At 51.0% G+C, this 19660-nt stretch overlaps 1 protein-coding gene across 1 annotated transcript in view; it reads left to right on the top strand.

Annotated features, from left to right (window-relative positions):
• The window catches only part of NIBAN2 (niban apoptosis regulator 2), a 52112-nt gene that overhangs the window by 13157 nt on the left and 19295 nt on the right, over positions 1–19660 (top strand). The window contains exons 2-3 of the mRNA XM_078382776.1: positions 13383–13513; positions 19033–19161. Of these exons, the coding sequence (XP_078238902.1) occupies positions 13383–13513; positions 19033–19161 (260 nt within the window). The remainder of the gene's footprint in view (positions 1–13382; positions 13514–19032; positions 19162–19660) is intronic.

Below are 19660 nucleotides of genomic sequence, written 5' to 3' on the forward strand. Positions count from 1 at the left end.
GGTGTCGGTGTCGTAGGGCCGGCCACTTTCCTTCTGTGGAAGGGAGGGCTGCCGTCTTGTCTTGGAAGGGCCCTTCTGTTGGCTGTGGGGCATCGGCTCCCTCCTGGGTTTTGCAGGGAGCCCGTGGCCCGGCCGTCTCTTGTGAGCCCTGCAGATCGCGGTGGAAGCCCTCAAGGCTGGCGAAAAGGCAGCCTCTTATATGTGTGTGTGTGTTTGTGTTGAACGCTGGCCGCCAGCCACCACAGAAGCGTCACGGAGGCAGCGCAAGAGAGTCAATCGAAGGTGGCCGGTCGAAGTTCCCTCGGTTATGCCAGCACCTCCTGGCAACGTATTTGTCAACCAAAGCAGCGCCCGGCTTAGCTCATGCCAGCCTGTCCGTGGCTGGTGTGTCTCCCCGTGCCCTGCGTGGCTCACCAAGGACTTTCTGGAAGGCTGCCTAGATGTCCAAACTCAACAGGAGAAACTGGCTTCGTGGCTCATGGGGGCCGGGGGGGGATGGGGGACGACGGCACTCAGGCGGGTTGCTTTAAAAATAACGCGTCCGGGTTTCTCTGTTTATCTTGGGGCCAGAAAACATATTTAGTATTATAGCAAAGGCAAGAGGGAAAAAACCTCCTTTCCACAATGTTACACCTTGGTTCTGATTTTGGATACTCTGTCAAACTGGGCAGGGAAATAAATGTCTGAGCCGTGGGCCTGTTCGGGGCTGGGAGAGTCTGAATTTCATCATCTGGAGGTTTGCTTTCTCCCTCTGCTTCGTTCCAGTCTTGTTTTGTACATAGCCGGGTGCCTTTTTAAAACGGGATGCATGACTGGTCTGGGCTGTATTGCTCTGTGAACTAACTGCCTTGACTTTGGTCACGTGGTGGATAAAAATCAATTGGTTCTTTTAAACCAATTTTTTTTTTTTTAAAAAAATTAAGTTTTTAAATCATTAAAAAATCTATTTTTAAAATTTAAATCAAACCTCCTCCTGCTTGGTTGTGCACTTACAACCAAGTCAATTAATAACAGTCAATTAATGCACCACCTTGTGCAGAACAGTGAGCGTGCATGTGATTTTTCACGGTTTGGCCTCTGGGGCTGTCCACCAGAAATGCGGTCGCTTGTGCAACCAGGACGAAAAAGAAAAGAAAGCAGGGTGTGAAAAGCAGTTCACATGGCTTTTATGCTTGCACTGACCCAAGGGGATTCTAGCCGTGAGATGCAAGCTTGTTCTTGAAAACAACAGACGCACATTTAAAGGGTTCTTCATCCTCCCTTTAGAGAAAATATGTGAGATTTTTTTTCTTTTTTAAAAAAAACAGAATGTGGGAGAAGCTGAAATGGACAGATCCTTTTATCCAGGCATGCTTGCAGGAGCGCTCAGCCCGTCAGAGAAGGGAGCGTTGGAGTCGTCCTGGGGCTGAATCGTCCGCCCTTCTTATTCTTCTTGAGAGGCTGTTTGTTTTCAACGCTTGCGGGCGAGGTGGGTGCCATGCGCTTCCTCCTCCTGATGCTGAGGGACGGTTGATCTTCTGGAATTTGGTTGCTACAAATAGGGAAGAATTATATTCATTTTTTGGGACAGAAAAGAATTTCCCACCTCGTTATGGCTGCCTGAATTTTCTATGCTGAAACACATGCTCTTCTGGGAGGATTTTCCTTCTGGATTGGGCCCTTAGCCAGGCTTCCACTAGTTTCCTCTCGCCTTGTTAAGAAAAGAAAAAATAAAGATGATGGCGGGATGTGTATCCGAGCCTCCTCCCATGGCATTTGGGGGGCCAGATCCATGCCCTTGGTGTGTTAAACATGGATTGCGTAATGCGATTGAAGCATTTCAGAAAGGGGTTGCAGCTCTGAATTTGGAAATGAGAATTTTAAAGAGTACTTAATTCCAGTTTCAGGGTTCTAGAAGTAGTTAATGATCATTATCGGTACAACTTTCCATCCGTCCATCAGTCTTTATGTTGTGGTCACAAACCCAACAAGGTACAATTTAAAAAAATTATCCCTTTTCCTTCTTGTAACTTAAGAGCAACTAAATAGTGATTTCTGGCTGCTCTGGAGAGAAAATCAGGACTGCTGTAAGCTGCTGGTCTGGGATTCAAATCCTACCCAAGCTGTGAGATCATACTCCCCGTATATATAAACATCTACTGCCAAAGGAATTGTATTATCTCTCGTTAGGTTGCAATTAGATCTTGGGAACATGATTTTTTTTTAGACTACCGTACCCAGAATTCCAAGGGGCTGCCCTGTTAAAGGGATTTGGACCCTGTTGTGAAAACATTAGTAACTTTTCATGTTGCAGTTTTGATTTATTCCAGAATTGATTTATTCCAGAGTTGTTGTCTTGGGCCTCCCCCCCCCCCCAAAAAAAAAGGACTTAGGTGCAACGTGTTAGTGGCGATGTGTTCCTTCCAAGCTTTGGCTTTCCTCCAAAGCAGCATGATGAAAACCTGGATCTCCCACAGGCGAAGGAGACCTGGCCCGATTGACAGCGACTCGGTGTCTTTTTCCACGGAGGCCTTGTGGGTTTTCCAGAATGCCGACAAGCTGGTTGCCAGGATCTCGTCGGGTAAGAGGGAGCGCCCTCTCCCTGATTCACCCGAGGCGTGGCACGGCGGGAAGAGAGGCGGCGGGTCTGCCCTGCCCCTGCCAAACTGGTTCTCGGTTCCCTTCTCTGCCGCCAGGCTCCCCCTTTGCCCCGTTGCAGGAGAGAGCCGAGGGGGGCTCCACCCGCCCCTCGAAATGGGGGTGATGGGGTTGCATGTTCTGCCATGGCTGTGAGCACGTGCAGAAGGCGACCAGCCTTTCCTTCTTTTGAAGAAGCACAGGCTTCTGGGCTACCTCGTTGTTGGAAAGGGAGAAGTGAAAGTCAGCGGCCATTTCTGAAACAACGGAGGCTCCGAAAGGCACCAGATTCTGTCTGGGGGCACAAAGCCCTCGGACGGACGGATGGACGGACGGACGGACGGGAGGCTGGCTGGCTGCCACCAGCACCTGCGTCTGGGCAGGGCCGGCCCTGTCGCTGGGCGGATCGAGCGAGGCCGCTGATTCAGGAAGTCCCCAAGCAAACGCTTTGTAGCTGAATTAATGAATACAGTATTGCGTTTTTTGGTGGGTGTTTTCCTTTTTCTTTTCTTTTTTTTTTGCTGAAGAGCAGAAGGTTTAAAGGGATTTTCTACTTGAAATGCCAAAAGAAAACGTCTTGGTTTTTTTTTTTTTTGGGGGGGATAATACATGCCTTGATTTGAAGGGAGGGGTTTGTTGCATTGCTTCAGGCAACAAAATTGCCCAGGTTGACATCCCCCCCCCCCCAATTTCTCCAGGCAGGTTCTGAACTCGCCAGCAAAGTGAAAAACCGTTTTGCATTAGATCAAAGGCAAAGGTTTGATGTGCAAATTTATGGCGCTGTGCCGTATTGCCGGACAGCCTGGCAATGTAATTATTATTATTATTTAAGACAGGATTGTAATCCTTATGGATTTCAAAGTGGGCTTGCCAAGAGTAGTGAAATGTTATAATCAGAGGGTCGGTGGAGGGCATGAAGCAAAATTTTCACTGGCAAAGAAGTGGGATTTTGGAGCTAAACACACAGAATGGAAATGTCAGATTTTGGACTACATCGCCCAGAATCCCCTAAGCAGTATGGAGCATTCTGGGAGTGACGGTCCAAAAGTTTTTTTTTAAATCACATTTCCATGCTCTGGACCCCTGCAGCATTTGTCCCTTGCCTGTTTGAGGGCTGTTGTTGAAGAAAGCACCTGCCTTTTAACACTTCCGTCGCTTGGTGTTTGCTCATGATTTCATGACCCTCAACAGGTTTTCTTTAAAGACTAGCACGTGATCTTGTATAATTTAATAAACAGAAGCTGCTCCTCCACGCTGGTCTTTCCTCCCGCCATATTCTTAATATCCTTTTCATTCTTTATTACATTGGCACACACACAAATTTAAACCAACATGTTCTTCGCACGTTATTGGGTTTCAGGCGTCCCCCAGGAAGATTCACCAAGTACGGTACAAGTTTTGAGTTGAATGCTCTCAACTATATATACATACATAGAGACGCAGCATGCTCACTGAAGTCCCATCCCCAGGCAGCCAGGGTGGCTTCAGCATGCAAGAGGTCCCCAAGCAGATTAAGCGTGGTTTTGTGTGTTGTGTGACGAGTCCCGCCACCTTGTAAGCTGGCCCCTCGACACACGACACCTCTTCCCTTGGAGAGGAGCCGGGCTTTGGGACCAGGACTTGGTGTGTGTGTGTGTGGGTGGGTGGGTCCCATGGGATCGCTGCCACAGTCCCCCCAGTCATACCAGTTGATTTGGGCAGCTGGGTTGGGTATTTACTCACGGAAGCGCCACCGCTCCTGGAGCAGGGGTGGTGTGTGTGTGTGTGTGTGTTTGTGTAAAAAAGGGCTTGGCGGCTCTTGTTTGCCTGTGTTTATACCCAGATGACAATCTGCTTCCGTCTATTCATTAAGCGGTGGCGGTGCGGGGGGGGGGAGAGAGTTCTGTTTGTGTGAAGTGAAGGGCCCAGGTTTATGGAGAGGTTGGATGGAATGGCTGGTCGTTCGGCTTGGAAAATATCCTTCAGATTTCTTAGACTCTCCTTCTCTCTGCTTTTTCCACTGTGTGTGTGTGTGTGTGTGGGTGGGTGGCGTGGGCAGGCCAGCGGCACCTTGGCCTGGTTACAGATTCAGCGCCAGGACCTCACCGGGGTCTTTCGACCGGAGCCGAGTATGCCTCCCCACCTCCTCCGTTGCAGGATCTGACCATCTCCCGTATCAAAGGGACCCTTGTGGCCGGAGCCCGTGCTTTCTCCACTCAAGTCTGCCCCTTCGCTCCCCCAAAATGGAGAGGCGAAATAGTTAAAGAGGCTGCCTTCATTGAAGCAGATGGTTCCCCTGAAAATAAGACAGGGTCTTCTATTAATTTTTGCTCCATCAGGGGATGTTTTATTATTATTATTTTGTTCATGTACAACCATCAACGTTTATTCAAAGACAATCCTGTCATCATCTTCTGGTGGCTGCATAAGGGTAGAGGGCAGGGTTTCACTCAACTGGGGCTTATTTTTTTGGGAGGGTAGGGCTTCTATAAAGAGCCTCCTGAAAAATCATCCTAAGGCTTATTTTCAGGTTAGGTCTTACTTTCGGGAAAACAGGGTAGAAGCTGTGAGATACCTGCATTTGGGGTTTTCTCTTCCCGGTTTCAAGGAAAGTTGCTCTCTGGATGCAGTTTATAGATGACCCCCCCCCCCCAGGGTGTTGGTGTTGTGACGTCCCCTCGAGTCCCTTCTGGCTTATGGCAATCCTATGAATGAGGGATCCCCAAAACGTCCCGTCATCAACAGTCCTGCTCAACTCCTGGAGACTCACGCCTGCGGTCTCTCTCGTTTAGAGAGTGAATGCATCTCACATGGGGGGTCTTCCTCTTCTCCCGCTGTCCCCCTCCCACCTTTCCCAGCAGGATGGTCTCCTCCAGGGAATCCTGCCTTCTCGTGAGGTGCCCAAAGCAGGACAGCTTCCGCTTCAACATTTTTGCCTCCCGTCATCGTTCAGGCTTGATTTGGTCTAGGACCCACTTGTTGGTCTTTCTGGTGGTCAGGGGTATTCTCAAAGCTCTCCTCCAGCACCAACTTTCCAACAAATCACCTCGCCTGTCAGCTTTCTTAACTGTCCAGCTTTCACACCCATACGTGATGATCAGAAATACAAGAGGGTGGATGATCTTGCTCTTGATCTCCAGGGACACATCCTTCCACTTGATGATGTTTCTAATTCCTAGGATGTTGTTGTTGTTGTTGTTGTTGTTGTTGTTGTTGTTGTTGTTGTTGTTGTTGTTGTTGTTGTTGTTGTTGTTGTTGTTGTTGTTGTTGTTATTATTATTATTATTATTATTATTATTATTATTATTATTATTATTATTATTATTATTATTCCTCTCATGTGCTGATCGCATGGCTGTGGTGTGACCGCTACCCTGTTTACAAGGAAAGAGCCTGTCCTCAAACCGCTTATTCTTTGTAATTGGGAACTTCCTGTTTGCGCTTCCTTTACCTGTCCAGTTGTCCCGGGCGTGATGCAAACCAATTTCGGTCCCTAGGCAAATGGTGTGTTTTGAAGCCCGGCGGCTGCAAACGCGGCTCCTCTGGTCTCTCCGGCTTTTGGAACGCAGACGTTCCACTACAGGAAGAGGGAAGGAAGAGGCAGGAAATGCTGCAAATAGCAGATGTCTGAAGCAGGCTGGAAAAAAAAATCATCCCTGAAACCCCCCACCCACCCCCTTGGAATCTGACATGTGTTCCTCCGTGTGGGCGTGTGGGTGGCTTCATTTTCCCCGTTCTCCCTTGGAGTGAGAAAGAGGAGGGCAAAGTAACTAACAGGAGGCCCAAGCCTTTTTAGGGTTGCTGTTGTTGTTGTTTTTTTTTGGGGGGGGGGAGCTTGCCGTGTGTAGAAGAACCAAAACTGCCATAGGCAGTGGGTTGGCTTTCCTTCCTCTTTCGGAGTCTGTTTCGAATTCTGTGCATGCTGGCAACAAAGCCGTCCTCCCTTGGGGCAAAGATGATATTGATGATGATGATGATGAGGAGGAGGAGGAGGATGAGGAGGAGGAGGAGGACCTGGTCTGGAGGTGGAAGCGAAGGCTGCACCTTTACAGGATGCGAGCAGAGGAAGGGGCCAGGAGGGCAGGGAGGGCACCTTCAGCGAGCCTCTCCTTGGAGTGGGGAACGTCCCCGTTTTATGTTGGTGGCATCGCCCCAGAACGGAGATCCTGGGGGAAACGGGCAGAAACGCGCCCATGTTAAATTCCTGGCACCGAGAACGGAGCGTGTGGGGGGGGGGTCATTGTGTTGCCCAGTGTCGATTCTGGCTAATTCATCTTCTGGATCGTTTTCGGTACTTTAAAAAAAGGGGTCCTCTTAGCCTCTTGTGGCCTCACCTTTCTGTGCAGGTAGCACCATCTTGGCCACCGAAGGATCCAGATGATAAGGTGGTCCGCGCTGATCCTGGCGTGGGCCAAGCGGAAGGGGCACACAGCCGCAGCCCTCCCGGTCAGTCGGAGCAACCGCTCAGCTGCAGGTTTTCAAGGATTGCGAAAACAAACCCGCCTGCCTTCGTAGCGAATGATCGGTCCGTGGCTGTGGTTTGACTTTGTCACAGAAGGTGACCTTTTTCTCATTTCTGGAGCTGAGGTGGAGCGCATGTTTCCAGCGGCCCTGGGATACTGGCTGGAGGTCTGCAGACGGTGATGGAAACCTTCTCAGAACCGGACCGGGGGAGGCTTAATTTTCCTCTGGTTCATCTGGTAGCTCCCCTCTCTTTCAGAAAGCTCAAGGTGTCTGACTTTCCCTCTTCCTGCTTTTTTTTCACACCACCCCCTTGCAAGAATGAAAGAGAGAGAAGGACAGTGTCTCCCTTAAGGAGCCTCCCCACCCCCCACCCCCGTGTTGAGATCCTCAAGGGAGGCCTTTCTCTCAGTCTCACATGGGCGCTTGGTGGGAACACGGGAGAGGGCCTTTCTCCGTGGCTGCTCATAGAGACTCTGGAACTCCCTGCCACAGGAGGCCTGCCTGGCCCCCTCTTGGCTGGCCTTCTACCAGCAGGCAAAGACCTTTCTCTCCAGGCAAACCTTCCCTGAGCGACTGGCTGCCTGAGTGGGTCTTAAAATAGATGGTCGAGCCTTGTTGCTTCCTATGTGTTATTGGTGTTGATGTGTTATTGGTGTTTTCTATCTTTCAGCATAATATTTGCTTGATTTAAATACTTATAGCTTTTAGCTTTTAAATATTATCTTCTGCTGATGTAAGCCACCTTGAGAAAGACGGCTTGTACATACATACATACATACATACATACATACATACATACATACATACATACATACATACATACATACATACATACATACATACATACATACATACATACATACATACATACATACAATATTTCCCCCCAAATAAGACATAGTCTTATATTAATTTTTGCTCCAAAAAACACACTAGGGCTTATTTTCAGGGGATGTTTTATTTTACAGTCCTGTCATCATCTTCTAGGGACGTGGTGGCTCTGCGGGTTAAACTGCAGAAACCTCTATGCTGCAAGGTCGGCCCGTTTTCCTGCCCCGTCCTCCATAGAAAGCTGGTGCTGGAGTTGAGGTCCAAGCCCAGCGTCCTCGAGGGCTTGGGCGCCTCAGGTCTCTTCTGCAGGGCGAGTGTCGCAGAAAACCAACCTGGTGCAATGGGCGGTTATTTCTTTATTTCGTACGGCATGACAGAATGCAAGCATGATTGCCTCAGACTTCGGAAAGACCACATAAAATATGTATAAAATGTATCATTAGAAGAATAAAACATGAAGTACAGATAATGAATAATTTATGAAATAAAATATGTATGAGCCACTGAACAGTGGTTAGTGTCAGCCTGGGACTCAGGAGACCCGAGTTCGAATCTCTGCTTGGCCGTGGAAATCCCTGCTAGGCGGTGGGACTGATGAGACAGGCCCTGAACGTCTCAAGACTTCGAAAACCGCAGGAGGGCTGCCATGAGTCGGAAGTGACTTGATGGTCCAGAACAACAGGCGGGACTGGCCTCTCTCTGTTTGGGGAAATGCTGATTTGACTTCATTTGTTTGAACTTGGGTGGTCTCTCCTCTCCTCTCCCTCCCCTCCTTTTCTTAACCACTTTTTCCGGTGTTGGGTTTAGGCTTGTCTGTGCCGATCGGGTGGGGCCCCATCTTGAGTCGTGCACGCTCCTGGCAGGTTCAAGAGTCAGTTGGGCTGGAAGTTCAGGATGGAGGCCTCGTCTGGTCTTGCGTTGCTTCGTCGAGGGGCTGGGCCTCTATACGCTGCATGCATATATTTTTTGTGGTGCTGGAGGAGGCTCTTGAGAGTCCCCTGGACTGCAAGGAGAACAAACCTCTCCATTCTGAAGGAAATCAACCCTGGGTGCTCACTGGAAGGACAGATCCTGAAGCTGAGGCTCCAATACATTGGAGAAAGGAAGACTCCCTGGAAAAGACCCTGATGTTGGGAAAATGTGAAGGCAAGAGGAGAAGGGGATGACGGAGGATGAGATGGCTGGACAGGGTCATCGAAGCGACCAACATGAATTTGACCCAACTCTGGGAGGCAGTAGAAGACAGGAGGGCCTGGCATGCTCTGGTCCATGGGGTCACGAAGAGTCGGACACGACTAAACGACTGAACAACAACATTTTTTGAGGAAAGGAGAGGCTGAGAGAAGGAAGATAATCCTCATTTGTTATCTTCTCACTAGCTACAGAGCGAATTTTTTGTTTGTTTTTCTTGTTGCTGTTGACCAACAAAGCCTGGAGGATTTCCGGACCAGGAGAACTAGCATGGTGGTTCTCCAAAGTTCTTCCTCCAGATCTTTTGCATTTCCATCCCCCAGAAATCTTAACCAGTAGGGCCAGTTCTCTGAGATTCTGGAAGCTGACCTCCAAACCATCAAGGAGGAGGGCAGGAATTGAGAACCCCTGGCCTGGCAAACGGACTTCTATTGATACAGTCACAATCCCTAGTCGGCCAATGAGAGCTCTGGGGTGTCCTGATTGGTTGCTCCCTAACCAATGGGATGATGGGATGTGATATTATGGAGGTGTCCCCGAATGGCACCTTTCCTTTGGGATTCCCTTCCGTGGGCGGGAATGAAAAGTCGCCACCTTGTTTATTTTCAACAGCCTCCTGTTTATTCACACATTCTTTGGCTGGTGGCTTTGTGTCCGTGAACAGAATGTTTTAATTATTATTTGGAAAATGCTGCAAATAGTTCTGCACTTCCTGTCTCTCTCTTATTAACATCAGTTTTGGGGGGGTTTTATGATAGCAAGGGATTGGGGCATTTTACAGATCAGTAAGAGGAGCCCTGGTTTCAGATCCTGCTTTGGGAGCTAACCGTGGTTTACACAAACCACCATTTGCCACAGCGAGGCTGGTCCCTAGTGTGTGCTGCACGTTGGAACTGGGAGCTCCTAATTAGAGGTGGGCATTTTTTAAAAAAATAATGATCCCATAATTCCTCATTCTGGGAGTTCTACCTGACTTGCATACACTTTGGAAACCCATTTAAAAAATCTGGGAAAAGCTTTGAGGTCCTGCTAGGTGGAATTCCCCCCCCCCCCCCCCAAGCGTCCTGCCCTTGCCCTAGTGCTGGCTGGGAGCTTCCTTTCTGGACAGGAGACGAGGCTGAGCGAAACCTCCGGGTTTCCTGCTTAGACGTTTACTCTCAAACAAGCCCCTTCAGGTGTCTGTAAGGTGTGTCTGAGTCAGGTAAACTCCCAGAACGAGGAACTGTGGGATTCGTAGTTCAGGAAATCGGACAACTCCACCGCCTTCTTCCCGCAAGAGTCATGGGAAGAGGGACGCCCTTATTCTTTGAAGAGCCAACCATGGTTTAAAAATTGTATCTGAACCAACCTAAAGTCTCATTTAGATCATGTAGGTGGAAACGGGGACATGGTTCCTATTGCTCCGTCGCCTCCTTGACACGTCAGGACAACGCCGAGGACGTGTTGGTTTTGAGTCACAATCATGGGGTCCTATATTTACTTTCTAAAGCTCTGGGGTAGTATGGTGTACTGGTTCACGCAGACATGAGCGTGGGCAAATCGAGTTTCTAGTCCTCACCAAGTTGGCTGGGCGGCAGTCTTCCTAGCTTGGCCTACTTCTCAGGGTTGTTTTGAGAAACAAGCGAGAGGAAGAGGAGAAACGCTCATGCATGCCACCTTCACTTTTTTTTTGAGAAAAGGCATGGAAGCAATGAATGAGCAAAGGCTCATAGGTGCGTACACGCCACTGCAGGTGTCAGGCAAGAAATGCAGCCGTCGTCGTCGTACAGCCCGGGGGCCCCGGCCTCCCCCCCCCCCCAATAACATCCCAACTCTCTTAAATCCTGCTTTCTCGCTTGCTTTCTGCCGTTGGGTCAGCTGACTCTCCCGTGCCACTTCCCAGGCTATTTAAAAAGCACATTCATTTTCACATGACTCTTTTTTTTTTCCTTTTTCTTTTCCTCCCCCCCCCCCCTTTTTGTGTGTTTTTCCTTCTTTCGCTTTGAGCAAGAAAGAAAACGAAGAGGGCAGGGCGGCTGCTGGCTTGGCTTCCCTTCCCTTCCTTGGCAGCCCTCCCTTGCTCCCAAACCTGCTGGTCTAGTTGTTAGGCTTGGCACCCACGTGCGGCGTCAAAACCGCGGAGGCCCCATGTGTGGAAAAGAGGGAATTCGGGGAGGTCTTGCGTGTTGATGGCGTTCTGTCACGGGCCCTCAAGTTGCATCCGACTTACGGGGACCCCTCCTAAGATATGGAAGAAGGGGTTTGACCGGTGCCACCCACCCAATTAAATTTCTGTCTGCAAGGGAGGATTTGAACCCAGAGCTCCACCCCACTCACTTGCCTCTCCCGGTTTTCCACCAATTGGCAGGAGTGCAGTCTGCCGGCTTGAGATTTCCCTTTGGGTGATTCCTTTAGCTTTGTGATGTTTCTGTCACGCTTTTTTCTCTTCCGATCTCAAGGCATTACACGTGGATCTGAACTCGGGTGCAAGGGGGAGCCTCAGAGATCTGGATTTCAGAGCTCTGAGTTCTAGTCACCCTTGGGCCATGACACACCCTCCCTGGGAGGCTGGGTCCACCGTGGCACCTCCGGCCTCTTCTGCCCGCTGGTGGTAAAGAGGAGGAGGAGGAGGAAGGGGAGCCTCCTCTGTTCGCTGGAAGGGGAGGCAGAGTGCAAGCGTCACGGACAAATGCGTAACTGGCTCTACAACAAATAAGCAGGTCTCCGTCTCCGTTCGACCCAAAACTTCACACTCACCGGCCCGCAGCAGAATTAGAGGGCATGTAGCGGTCTTTCAAACCAGACTGCCTAAGTTTCTGGTTCTCAGGGTTGTTTTCATACTTTGAAAAGAGCCGACTGTGTGTGTGTGTGTGTGTGTGTGAGTGTGAGTGTGAGTGTGAGTGAGTGAGTGAGTGAGAGAGAGAGAGAGAGAGAGAGAGAGAGAGAGAGAGACGACCTTTTTTCTTTTTGCCTGGTTTGCAGTTCTGGGCGATGAATCATCCTGCAGCTTTCCACAGAAAAGGAGGTTCCTCGGCCTCACCCACCCCCCACCCACCCCGGCCACCCGAGAGGACGGTTGGGATAGAAAGAGTGCAATTCAGCCGAAAGCGGAACGGCCAGCCGGCCAGTTGCCCCCTCGCTGTGACGTCCCTCCGTCCCCCCCCCCCCAATTTCTGAATTTGGGGTTGTTTTTTACCTTAACACCCATCACAACTGTTCTGAACTTTCTCTCTCCTGATTCACCCTAATTGTATCCTAAGGTTTAAGGGAGAGAGCAAAGGTAGCTGGCCTGCTGCGTGTCCTTGTACTACAATTCCCATCAGCCCCAGGGGCCACGGTGAGGAACAAAGAAGCCACATTGCTTTTCTTGGTTTGTTGGTACAAACACATTCAAGGCACTGGGTCCTCTCAGCCCATGTCATCAGAAGCTTATGGTCAGGGCAGCGGCCGGTACGATAATTTTTTAAAAAAGAAGTGTGGCATGTGTAAGCAGCAATGCCAGAGGGAAGTGACGTGGAGAGAATCTGGACAAAGATAGTTGTTTTGATTTATCTGATTTTCTTCCTCCCTCCCTTTCATCCTTCCTTCCTTCCTTCTATCCACCATCAGCTCCTTCCTTCCTTCCTTCCTTCCTTCCTTCCTTCCTTCCTGCCTTCCTTCCTTCCTTCCTTCCTTCCTTCCTTCCTTCCTTCCTTCCTTCCTTCTATCCACCATCAGCTCCTTCCTTCCTTCCTTCCTTCCTTCCTTCCTTCCTTCCTTCCTTCCTTCCTTCCTTCCTTCCTTCCTTCCTTCCTTCCTTCCTTCCTTCTATTCATCATCAGCTCCTTCCTCCCTTCCTTTCCATCCTCTCTTCCCTGCACTGAGCTCAAGGCAGCGTTAAGAGCTGTCCTCCCCACGTCCTCCTCATCTTTGGTTGCAGAGACCCTTGAGATCATCCAGTCCAGTCCCTGTCAAGAAGGCCCCTTTGGGGGAATCAAACTTCCAACCTCTGGCTCCTCAGCCACAGACCTCGACCCCTGAGCTGCCCAGGAGCTGCAGTGGGAGGTTGGCCAGACGGGGCAAGTAGGGCTGACCAAGGTCACCCCATGACGAAGCCAACCTTTGAACCCAGGGCTGCTCAGACGGAGCCCAGCGCTACAAAAGCCACTTCACTGCGATCCATCATCTTATTCTCAGGGGCTGCTTGGGAGAGAAGCAACCCTCAGAAGGCCGACTCGGGGTGTGTGTGTGTCCCTGCCAGTGAATGTCTTCAGCCTCCAGTTGCGTGGCTATCCGTGTTTCTGTGCTTCCATGTGACACGGGCATTGGCTTTTGTTTTTCAGAGAAGACGAATCGGGTCCTGGCCGATTTCTGCCACTTCTACCAGGAGCAGTACGGCGTCGCCCTCTTCAACAGCGTCCGGTACGAGATAGAAGGTGCTGGGGGACCCCAGGCGCAGCTCCTCCACCGCAAGGTGAGATGTCCGGTGGGTGGGCCGGCCGGCCGGCCGGAGGTGCTGGCCTGGCGGTGCCCAAGAGGGTGGTTTTTGAAGACGGGGGGGATCAGAGATGATGGTCTTCATCGCCCTGGATGATCTTTTGCCATCAGCTGTGGCTGCGGGAAAACAATATGATTCCATAACTCGGTTTTTGCAAACCACCTTGGCTTATGCGGCTCTCAAGCATGGCTCGGGTGGCCAGGTTGATGGACGGGTGGGTGGGGCCTCCTGCTCCTGGTCCCCACGAAGCCATGAGACTCACAGAGGTGGCCTTTGGTCAGTTTCTCTCTCTCTGTCTGGTTTTCTGGAGCTTTTGTCACCTTGGGCACAAGAGTTAAGAAGACATGTATGAAAAAAGGGAAAATCTTGCCAAGCCCGAGGCTCTGAGGTATACTGCAGCTAGACCCCTCATATCCGTGGGATCAGGAGCTACGGTTTCACTTATCAGTGGTTTGCTGCACATACAAGGGTGCTGCCTTGTGGCCTTTGTTTCAATCCTTCATGGTCACCCCCTTGTATGTTGTACCTAGGGTTTCCTTGTATCCGCGGTTTCAGGCATCCACAGTAGATTGTGGAACTGATCCCCTGTGCACAGAGAGTTCCTGCTCTAGTTACAACCTGGGCTGGGAGGTGGGTGACTGACGTTCTCATCCACACCAAGCCATGACCGCTCCGGGGTGACCACAGGCTGGGGTTACCTGTCCTCCTGTGACCTCCTTTGGAAGGTTAGCTCTCAGGCCTCCTTCACCGGGTTGTTGTGAACAGAGCGTGAGCTGGTGAAAGAATTTCAGTGGGATATAAATGTTAAGTAATCAATGCCTTGGATATACAGTCTAATCTCCTACAATATTATGAGGCCAGCAGAAAAGATCCCTGTATTTCTGGCTGGTGAGCCCTTTCTCAATTGAACCCCATTGGGCGAAAGAAGGATATAATCATTCTCTTACAGCTGCAGAGCAGGAAGGGACCCTGTGGGTCATCCAGTCCATCCCCTATCAGTGAGGCCCCAGTGGGGGAATCGAACTCACAACCTCTGGCTCCTCAGCCAGAGACCACAACCCCTGAGTTATCAATCAGTTCTCTGTGTTTCCAGATTCTAAGAGTGAATGGGTGGTGTTGAGGAAGTAATTTCCTGTTTGTCCAAGCACCAATCAGCACCTTTAAAGATGTTTGTCCTTGTTTGGGTGTCATTTCCAAGGATGCGCACTCCCTACGCTGCTCACTTTGTGGCCATCCTGGAATCTGGGGAATCATCACACCAGGTGGGGAGCTGACCTCTTCTTGGCTTCTGGATGCCCTCCACTCACCGGTGGGAACCGATTTTCCTGACCAAGCCCTATCGAATGGTTTCCTAACTCAGGAATCGAACCTGGAGCCTTGGTCCTCTGGCAGCTGTCTTGGGCCTCAGGCAGACAGCCCAGCCCCTCTCTGAATCGTTCAGAAAAGCCTAAGGAGGCCTGATGGTCCGGCGGGGGGGGTGTTCTCATCCACAGGGAGGGGCCTCTTTGTCACAGCTTTTGGGTGTTGACTGTACTTTCTCATGGCACGCAAGCACGCACGCGGTCAGGAAGGCAGGCCATCTCGGCTCCTCAGCTCTCTGGGGGCCACCTCGGCGTCTTGACGCTGGCCTTCTCTCCTCCCCACTGCTTGCTTTCTCTGTGTTGCTCCGGTCTGGCAGGCTGCCTGCCCGCTTAATGCACCATTGTGCAGCGAAGTGTCCTCAAGTTTAATTTTACACACCAGCCTCTCTCCTGAGAGCCGCCTGAGAGGAAGAGAAGTGGAAAAACACCAACAAACTTGAGCCGTCACGTCCTCGGCGCTCTTGATGAGATGGTGCTGATTGCCAAGAAGTCTGCTGGAGTGTCTTTCAAGAGGAGATTGTGTGTGTCTCTCTCTCTCTCTCTCTTTCTCTGTGTGTGTGATGTCGTGGTGTGACTCCTGCCAACCTTCTGGGAAAGAGGTGGAGCAAGTGTAATGGGTGGTTTGCTTGTTTTTCCCACCCTCAACGCTCCACAGGAAGATTCGTTGTGATTTGGGAAGGAGATGTGGGAACGGATCCCATTTTTGTCACTTGGGCAGAGTCGCTGCGCTTCCGATAAGCATCGGAGGTGTCGTTATAGGGCAGGGAGGTCCCCATTGGAGACTAGAGCAGGTGCGCAGGGATGCCCCGGGGCGGGGGGGGGGGACGCGGCTCTGTGAAGGTGGCAGACGGAAGTGTTTAATTACAGGCGAGGGGAACGTCTCTCCCAGTAAGTTTCAAAGCCCAACTGCCGCCTATAGACCTAAATCCGTGTCAGATTCCCAGGGTGAAACATTTTTTTCATCCCTTCTTTGCTTTTCTTCATCTGCCATTATGTCCACAATTGCTGTTCTTCTCCACAAACTGCAGTTTCAACACCGATTTATACCCACTCCTTACATAGGGAGCTTTTCCTGGCTTAATTTCTAGCTCATTGCAATGCTGTTGCAAAGCCGAATCAGAGTGAGGCCGATGCATCCTGCCGTCACTTTGAATGGGCTTATTCTTCTTCAGCTTTAATTACTGTTCATCTCAGATCTGCAGGCTTCCCCCAAAAATGTCTGATTGATTGTGATGGGCGATGTGGAAACTGAACCCAGATGAAGCCTCAATCTAATTAAGTAGGTTGTTCAGGACAACTTTTATTGGCGTCGGAGGAGCAGGAACACGTTAAGAAAGTTCATAACAAACTTTTTTCCGATTCTTTCTGTGCAAGGAACGGCTACTCCTGGTGTTTTCAGGGAAGTGGCTTATTTAGAGACAAACACACTGTGGACTAGCGGTTGGTAAAGCTGCCTTGATCTCTCCAAACAGACTTCTAAGTCTTTTTGTATGGGAGGCGGAGCTCATCTGAAACTGGACAGGTAGACAAACAAACCTTTTCCATCCCGTTGTTGGCTCATTCCTTTCATTTCCTTAAAATAAAAATTTTTAAAAAATTTAAAAACTGCATTTCTCCCAGAGACTGCAGTGTTCCTTTTGAGCCCCTCTTCCTGTCCTTGGGGGCTGCATAAACAAGCTAAAGGCTTAAATGCTATTTTCTCTGGCTGAGGAGGGGCCGGCGGTGCCCAGACACAAACAGACATGGCACGTAGGCCTGGGGTCTTTGACCCGGTGGGGTCTCTGAGCGCTGGGCTCCTGTGGCACCCTTTGCTACTGGGGGGTGGAGAAGTTCTCCCTTTCTCAAGAAATAAAGAGCGTGTGGAGTGCTGACAGCTTTGGTCTTTAGGCTTCAGGGAGGCTCTCTGGAGGATTCTTGAGGCACCTGGATGGGAAAGAAGCTTGCAAGACCAGCTGGGAAGGAGCTCCGCGTGGCCCTCATGCCAACACACACCCTCCGGCCGCCTCCTCCATCTTCCAGGTGAAATCCCTTGTCTCTTACCTCTCCTCCTGGAGATTTTTGGTATTCCCCCGTGATCCTCTGTCCAGAGGAGGCTTTCCTCCTTCTGGGTGCATCAAGAGGAGGCAGGATTCCCTGGAGAAGACCATCCGGCTGGGAAAGGTGGAAGGCAGCAGGGAAAGAGGAAGACCCTCCCATGCAAGATGGGCCGACTCCCTAAAGGAAGCCACGTTTTTTAAACACTGTACACAAGGACCAATCCAGAGGTGTGTGTCTTTTTGGGGGGGGTATGGACTGCCATAATAATAAATACCAGGCCTTCCAAACTGACCACTGCCCCACTGCCTGCTTTCACCTACTGTGAGAAAGTTGTGTGTTTGTTCGAGGTGCCCCCCCCCTTTACAGAAAGCCCTCCTTGCAGGGGTGGTCTAGGCACCTTTATTATATTTTTTGTAAGGTGCCGGCTTAAGACCTGGTTCGTTCCAACTTTTGAATGGGCAAGCTGGAAGTTGCTTCCCTTTTCATTTCCAGGCAGTGTTAACCGCCGCCTTGTTTCAATGGATGGCTGTGTTTGTTATTTTGAGTTGATGTGGCTGCTGTGTGGCTTGTTTGTTTTGTTTGTTGACGTTTCTGCTCCTTTCCGCCTGTCCTTGGTGGTGCCTAGATGGTGGCTGGTGGTTTAAAAAAGTTCACGTCCCATTTTGGAAATGTTGAAAGCCGGCTCTAATATTTCGGGGGGAAGCAAGGCTACAGAGCAAGGCCGTGTTCTGTTCTCCGGTCCCTGCACATCCCCTCTTTTTAATTACAAGGGCAATAATTGTTGTGCATTAATTGCAGGAGTGATTCTCCACATATGATCTTTAATTGGCTTTCAAGTGGTCCAAGAGCCAAAACAGCTGGAAAAGCTGGGGCTGCTGGGGCTGAATGGCCAGCTTCATAATGCCAGGAAAGATGAGAGGCAGCAGGAAAAGAGGAAGGTCAAAGACGAGATGCATTGATCCCCCAACAGAAGACACAAGCCTGAGTTTGGAAAAGCTGAGCAGGGCTGTTGAAGACAGGAGATTTTGAGATTGCTTATTCCCGGGGTCGCCGTAAGTTGGAGGTGACTTTAAGGCACACCGCAGTCTCCACCACCACTCCCCCGGCGCCACTCTGATGTAGAAGATGAGACGCGTTGGGCAGGGAGGGTAGAAACTGAGGCATGGATGCCCCCGGACAGCTAGAAGGAGTCCCGTTTTTGGCACAGGCGCCTGGGAGCCTAGAAGGGCCGACCGTCTGGAGGATGTAAGGGAGGCGTAACTTTTTCAGGAGAGCATCGGTTTCTACACCTCCAGAGATTTGCCTTGGGAATTGTGTGGCTGGGCTCCCTAAGGAGGGTTGGTGGGTCTGGACTCTACAGCGTGCAACGGATGGTAAAGGGCAAGGGGGCCTCTGAGCTACGTCTCAATGTCCGAAGCCACAAGACCGGGTCCCAAATCTAGCATTGCGTGGTTCGCTTGAGATCTCGGGTCTGAGGCCTGGACAACGTGAATGGCCCCAGACGTGTTCTAGGGCCGTTCGCCTTCTTCCGACACAAGGTTCAGCAGGGCACCCTCCTTGGTTCCTCAGCTTCTCCCTGCCCCAGTCTGTTGGACTACAGTTCCCATCGTCCTCTCTTCTTGCAGATTGCCTCCCCCTTTTTCTTTCAGATTCCATTCCCTCTCCCCCAGTTTTGATGGCATGCCCCACGGCCGATGCTCACACGCTCTTGCCAGAAGCATGGGCTTGCGTGTGCGCCCGGGAATTGACGTGTGAGTGGGTCGAGTGGGTTTGTTTTGGGTTGTGCGCCGTGGCGACGACGGAGGACGGCTCAGGAAGCCGAGGCGCCTGACTCATGGGGAAGGCCTGCCTTGCAAGAGTCCAGAATGACTCAAGACAGACTTCATTAGCAACAGAGAAAGAGCGACTCAGAAAAGACCAGGAAGTGTTGTGTTCTGGCAGAAACTCTGTGCAGAGCCACCATGCCAAACCAGAGCAGTGGAAGTGAATGGATCGCAAGGGGTGAAGCCGTGCAGCTGACACCGTCTGTGGAACTCCTTGCCACTGGATATTCTCATATTTATTCTCTCTCTCCTCACCCGTCTGTCCTTCTCCTAGGTCCCCCTGGAGGACCGCACCATCTTCTCCGGGAACCTTTTCCAGTACCTGGAAGAAAACAAGAAGTGGAGGAACCGCTTTAGCATCGTGCCCCATAATTATGGGCTGGTCCTCTACGAGAACAAGCTGGTGAGGGCGACGTGCGCTTCCCCAGAGAGGGAATGGTGTTTGCCTGGGGCTGGAGGGGGGGGGCTTTAGGGAAGAGGCTCAAGGCCCTCTGGCAATGCTTTTTGCATGTGAAAGCGCCCTCCGGGGTGGAGGTGGGGAGGGGAGAGCTTCGGAAAGAGGGTCTCTTCCGCCTGGAGCACCCCTCGGTCCTGCAAAGCTCGTTTCTCTCTAGGGGACCCTGTGCCTGCTCACCTGGCCGGGCCGATGGGTCACAGTGAGGGGCGGGGGGGGGAGAGGAGGAGGAGGAGGACTGGGCCAACTGGGATGCCAGACTCGGTTTCTCCTTTGCAGCCCCTCTGCTTACGAGCCACCTCCCTCCAAGGCCAGGCATGGGCTCGGTGTCCAGCTCAGCAGCTCAGCATAGGCATGGCCTGGAACTTTTCAGAAAAGGTGCATCTGCCCAGTCCTTTGAATGACACTCCCCCCCCCATTATCCCTAGCCCTTCTCCTGACCTGGCTG

This window comes from Pogona vitticeps, chromosome ZW-PAR (assembly GCF_051106095.1).
Source record: "Pogona vitticeps strain Pit_001003342236 chromosome ZW-PAR, PviZW2.1, whole genome shotgun sequence".
Lineage (NCBI taxonomy): Eukaryota > Metazoa > Chordata > Lepidosauria > Squamata > Agamidae > Pogona > Pogona vitticeps.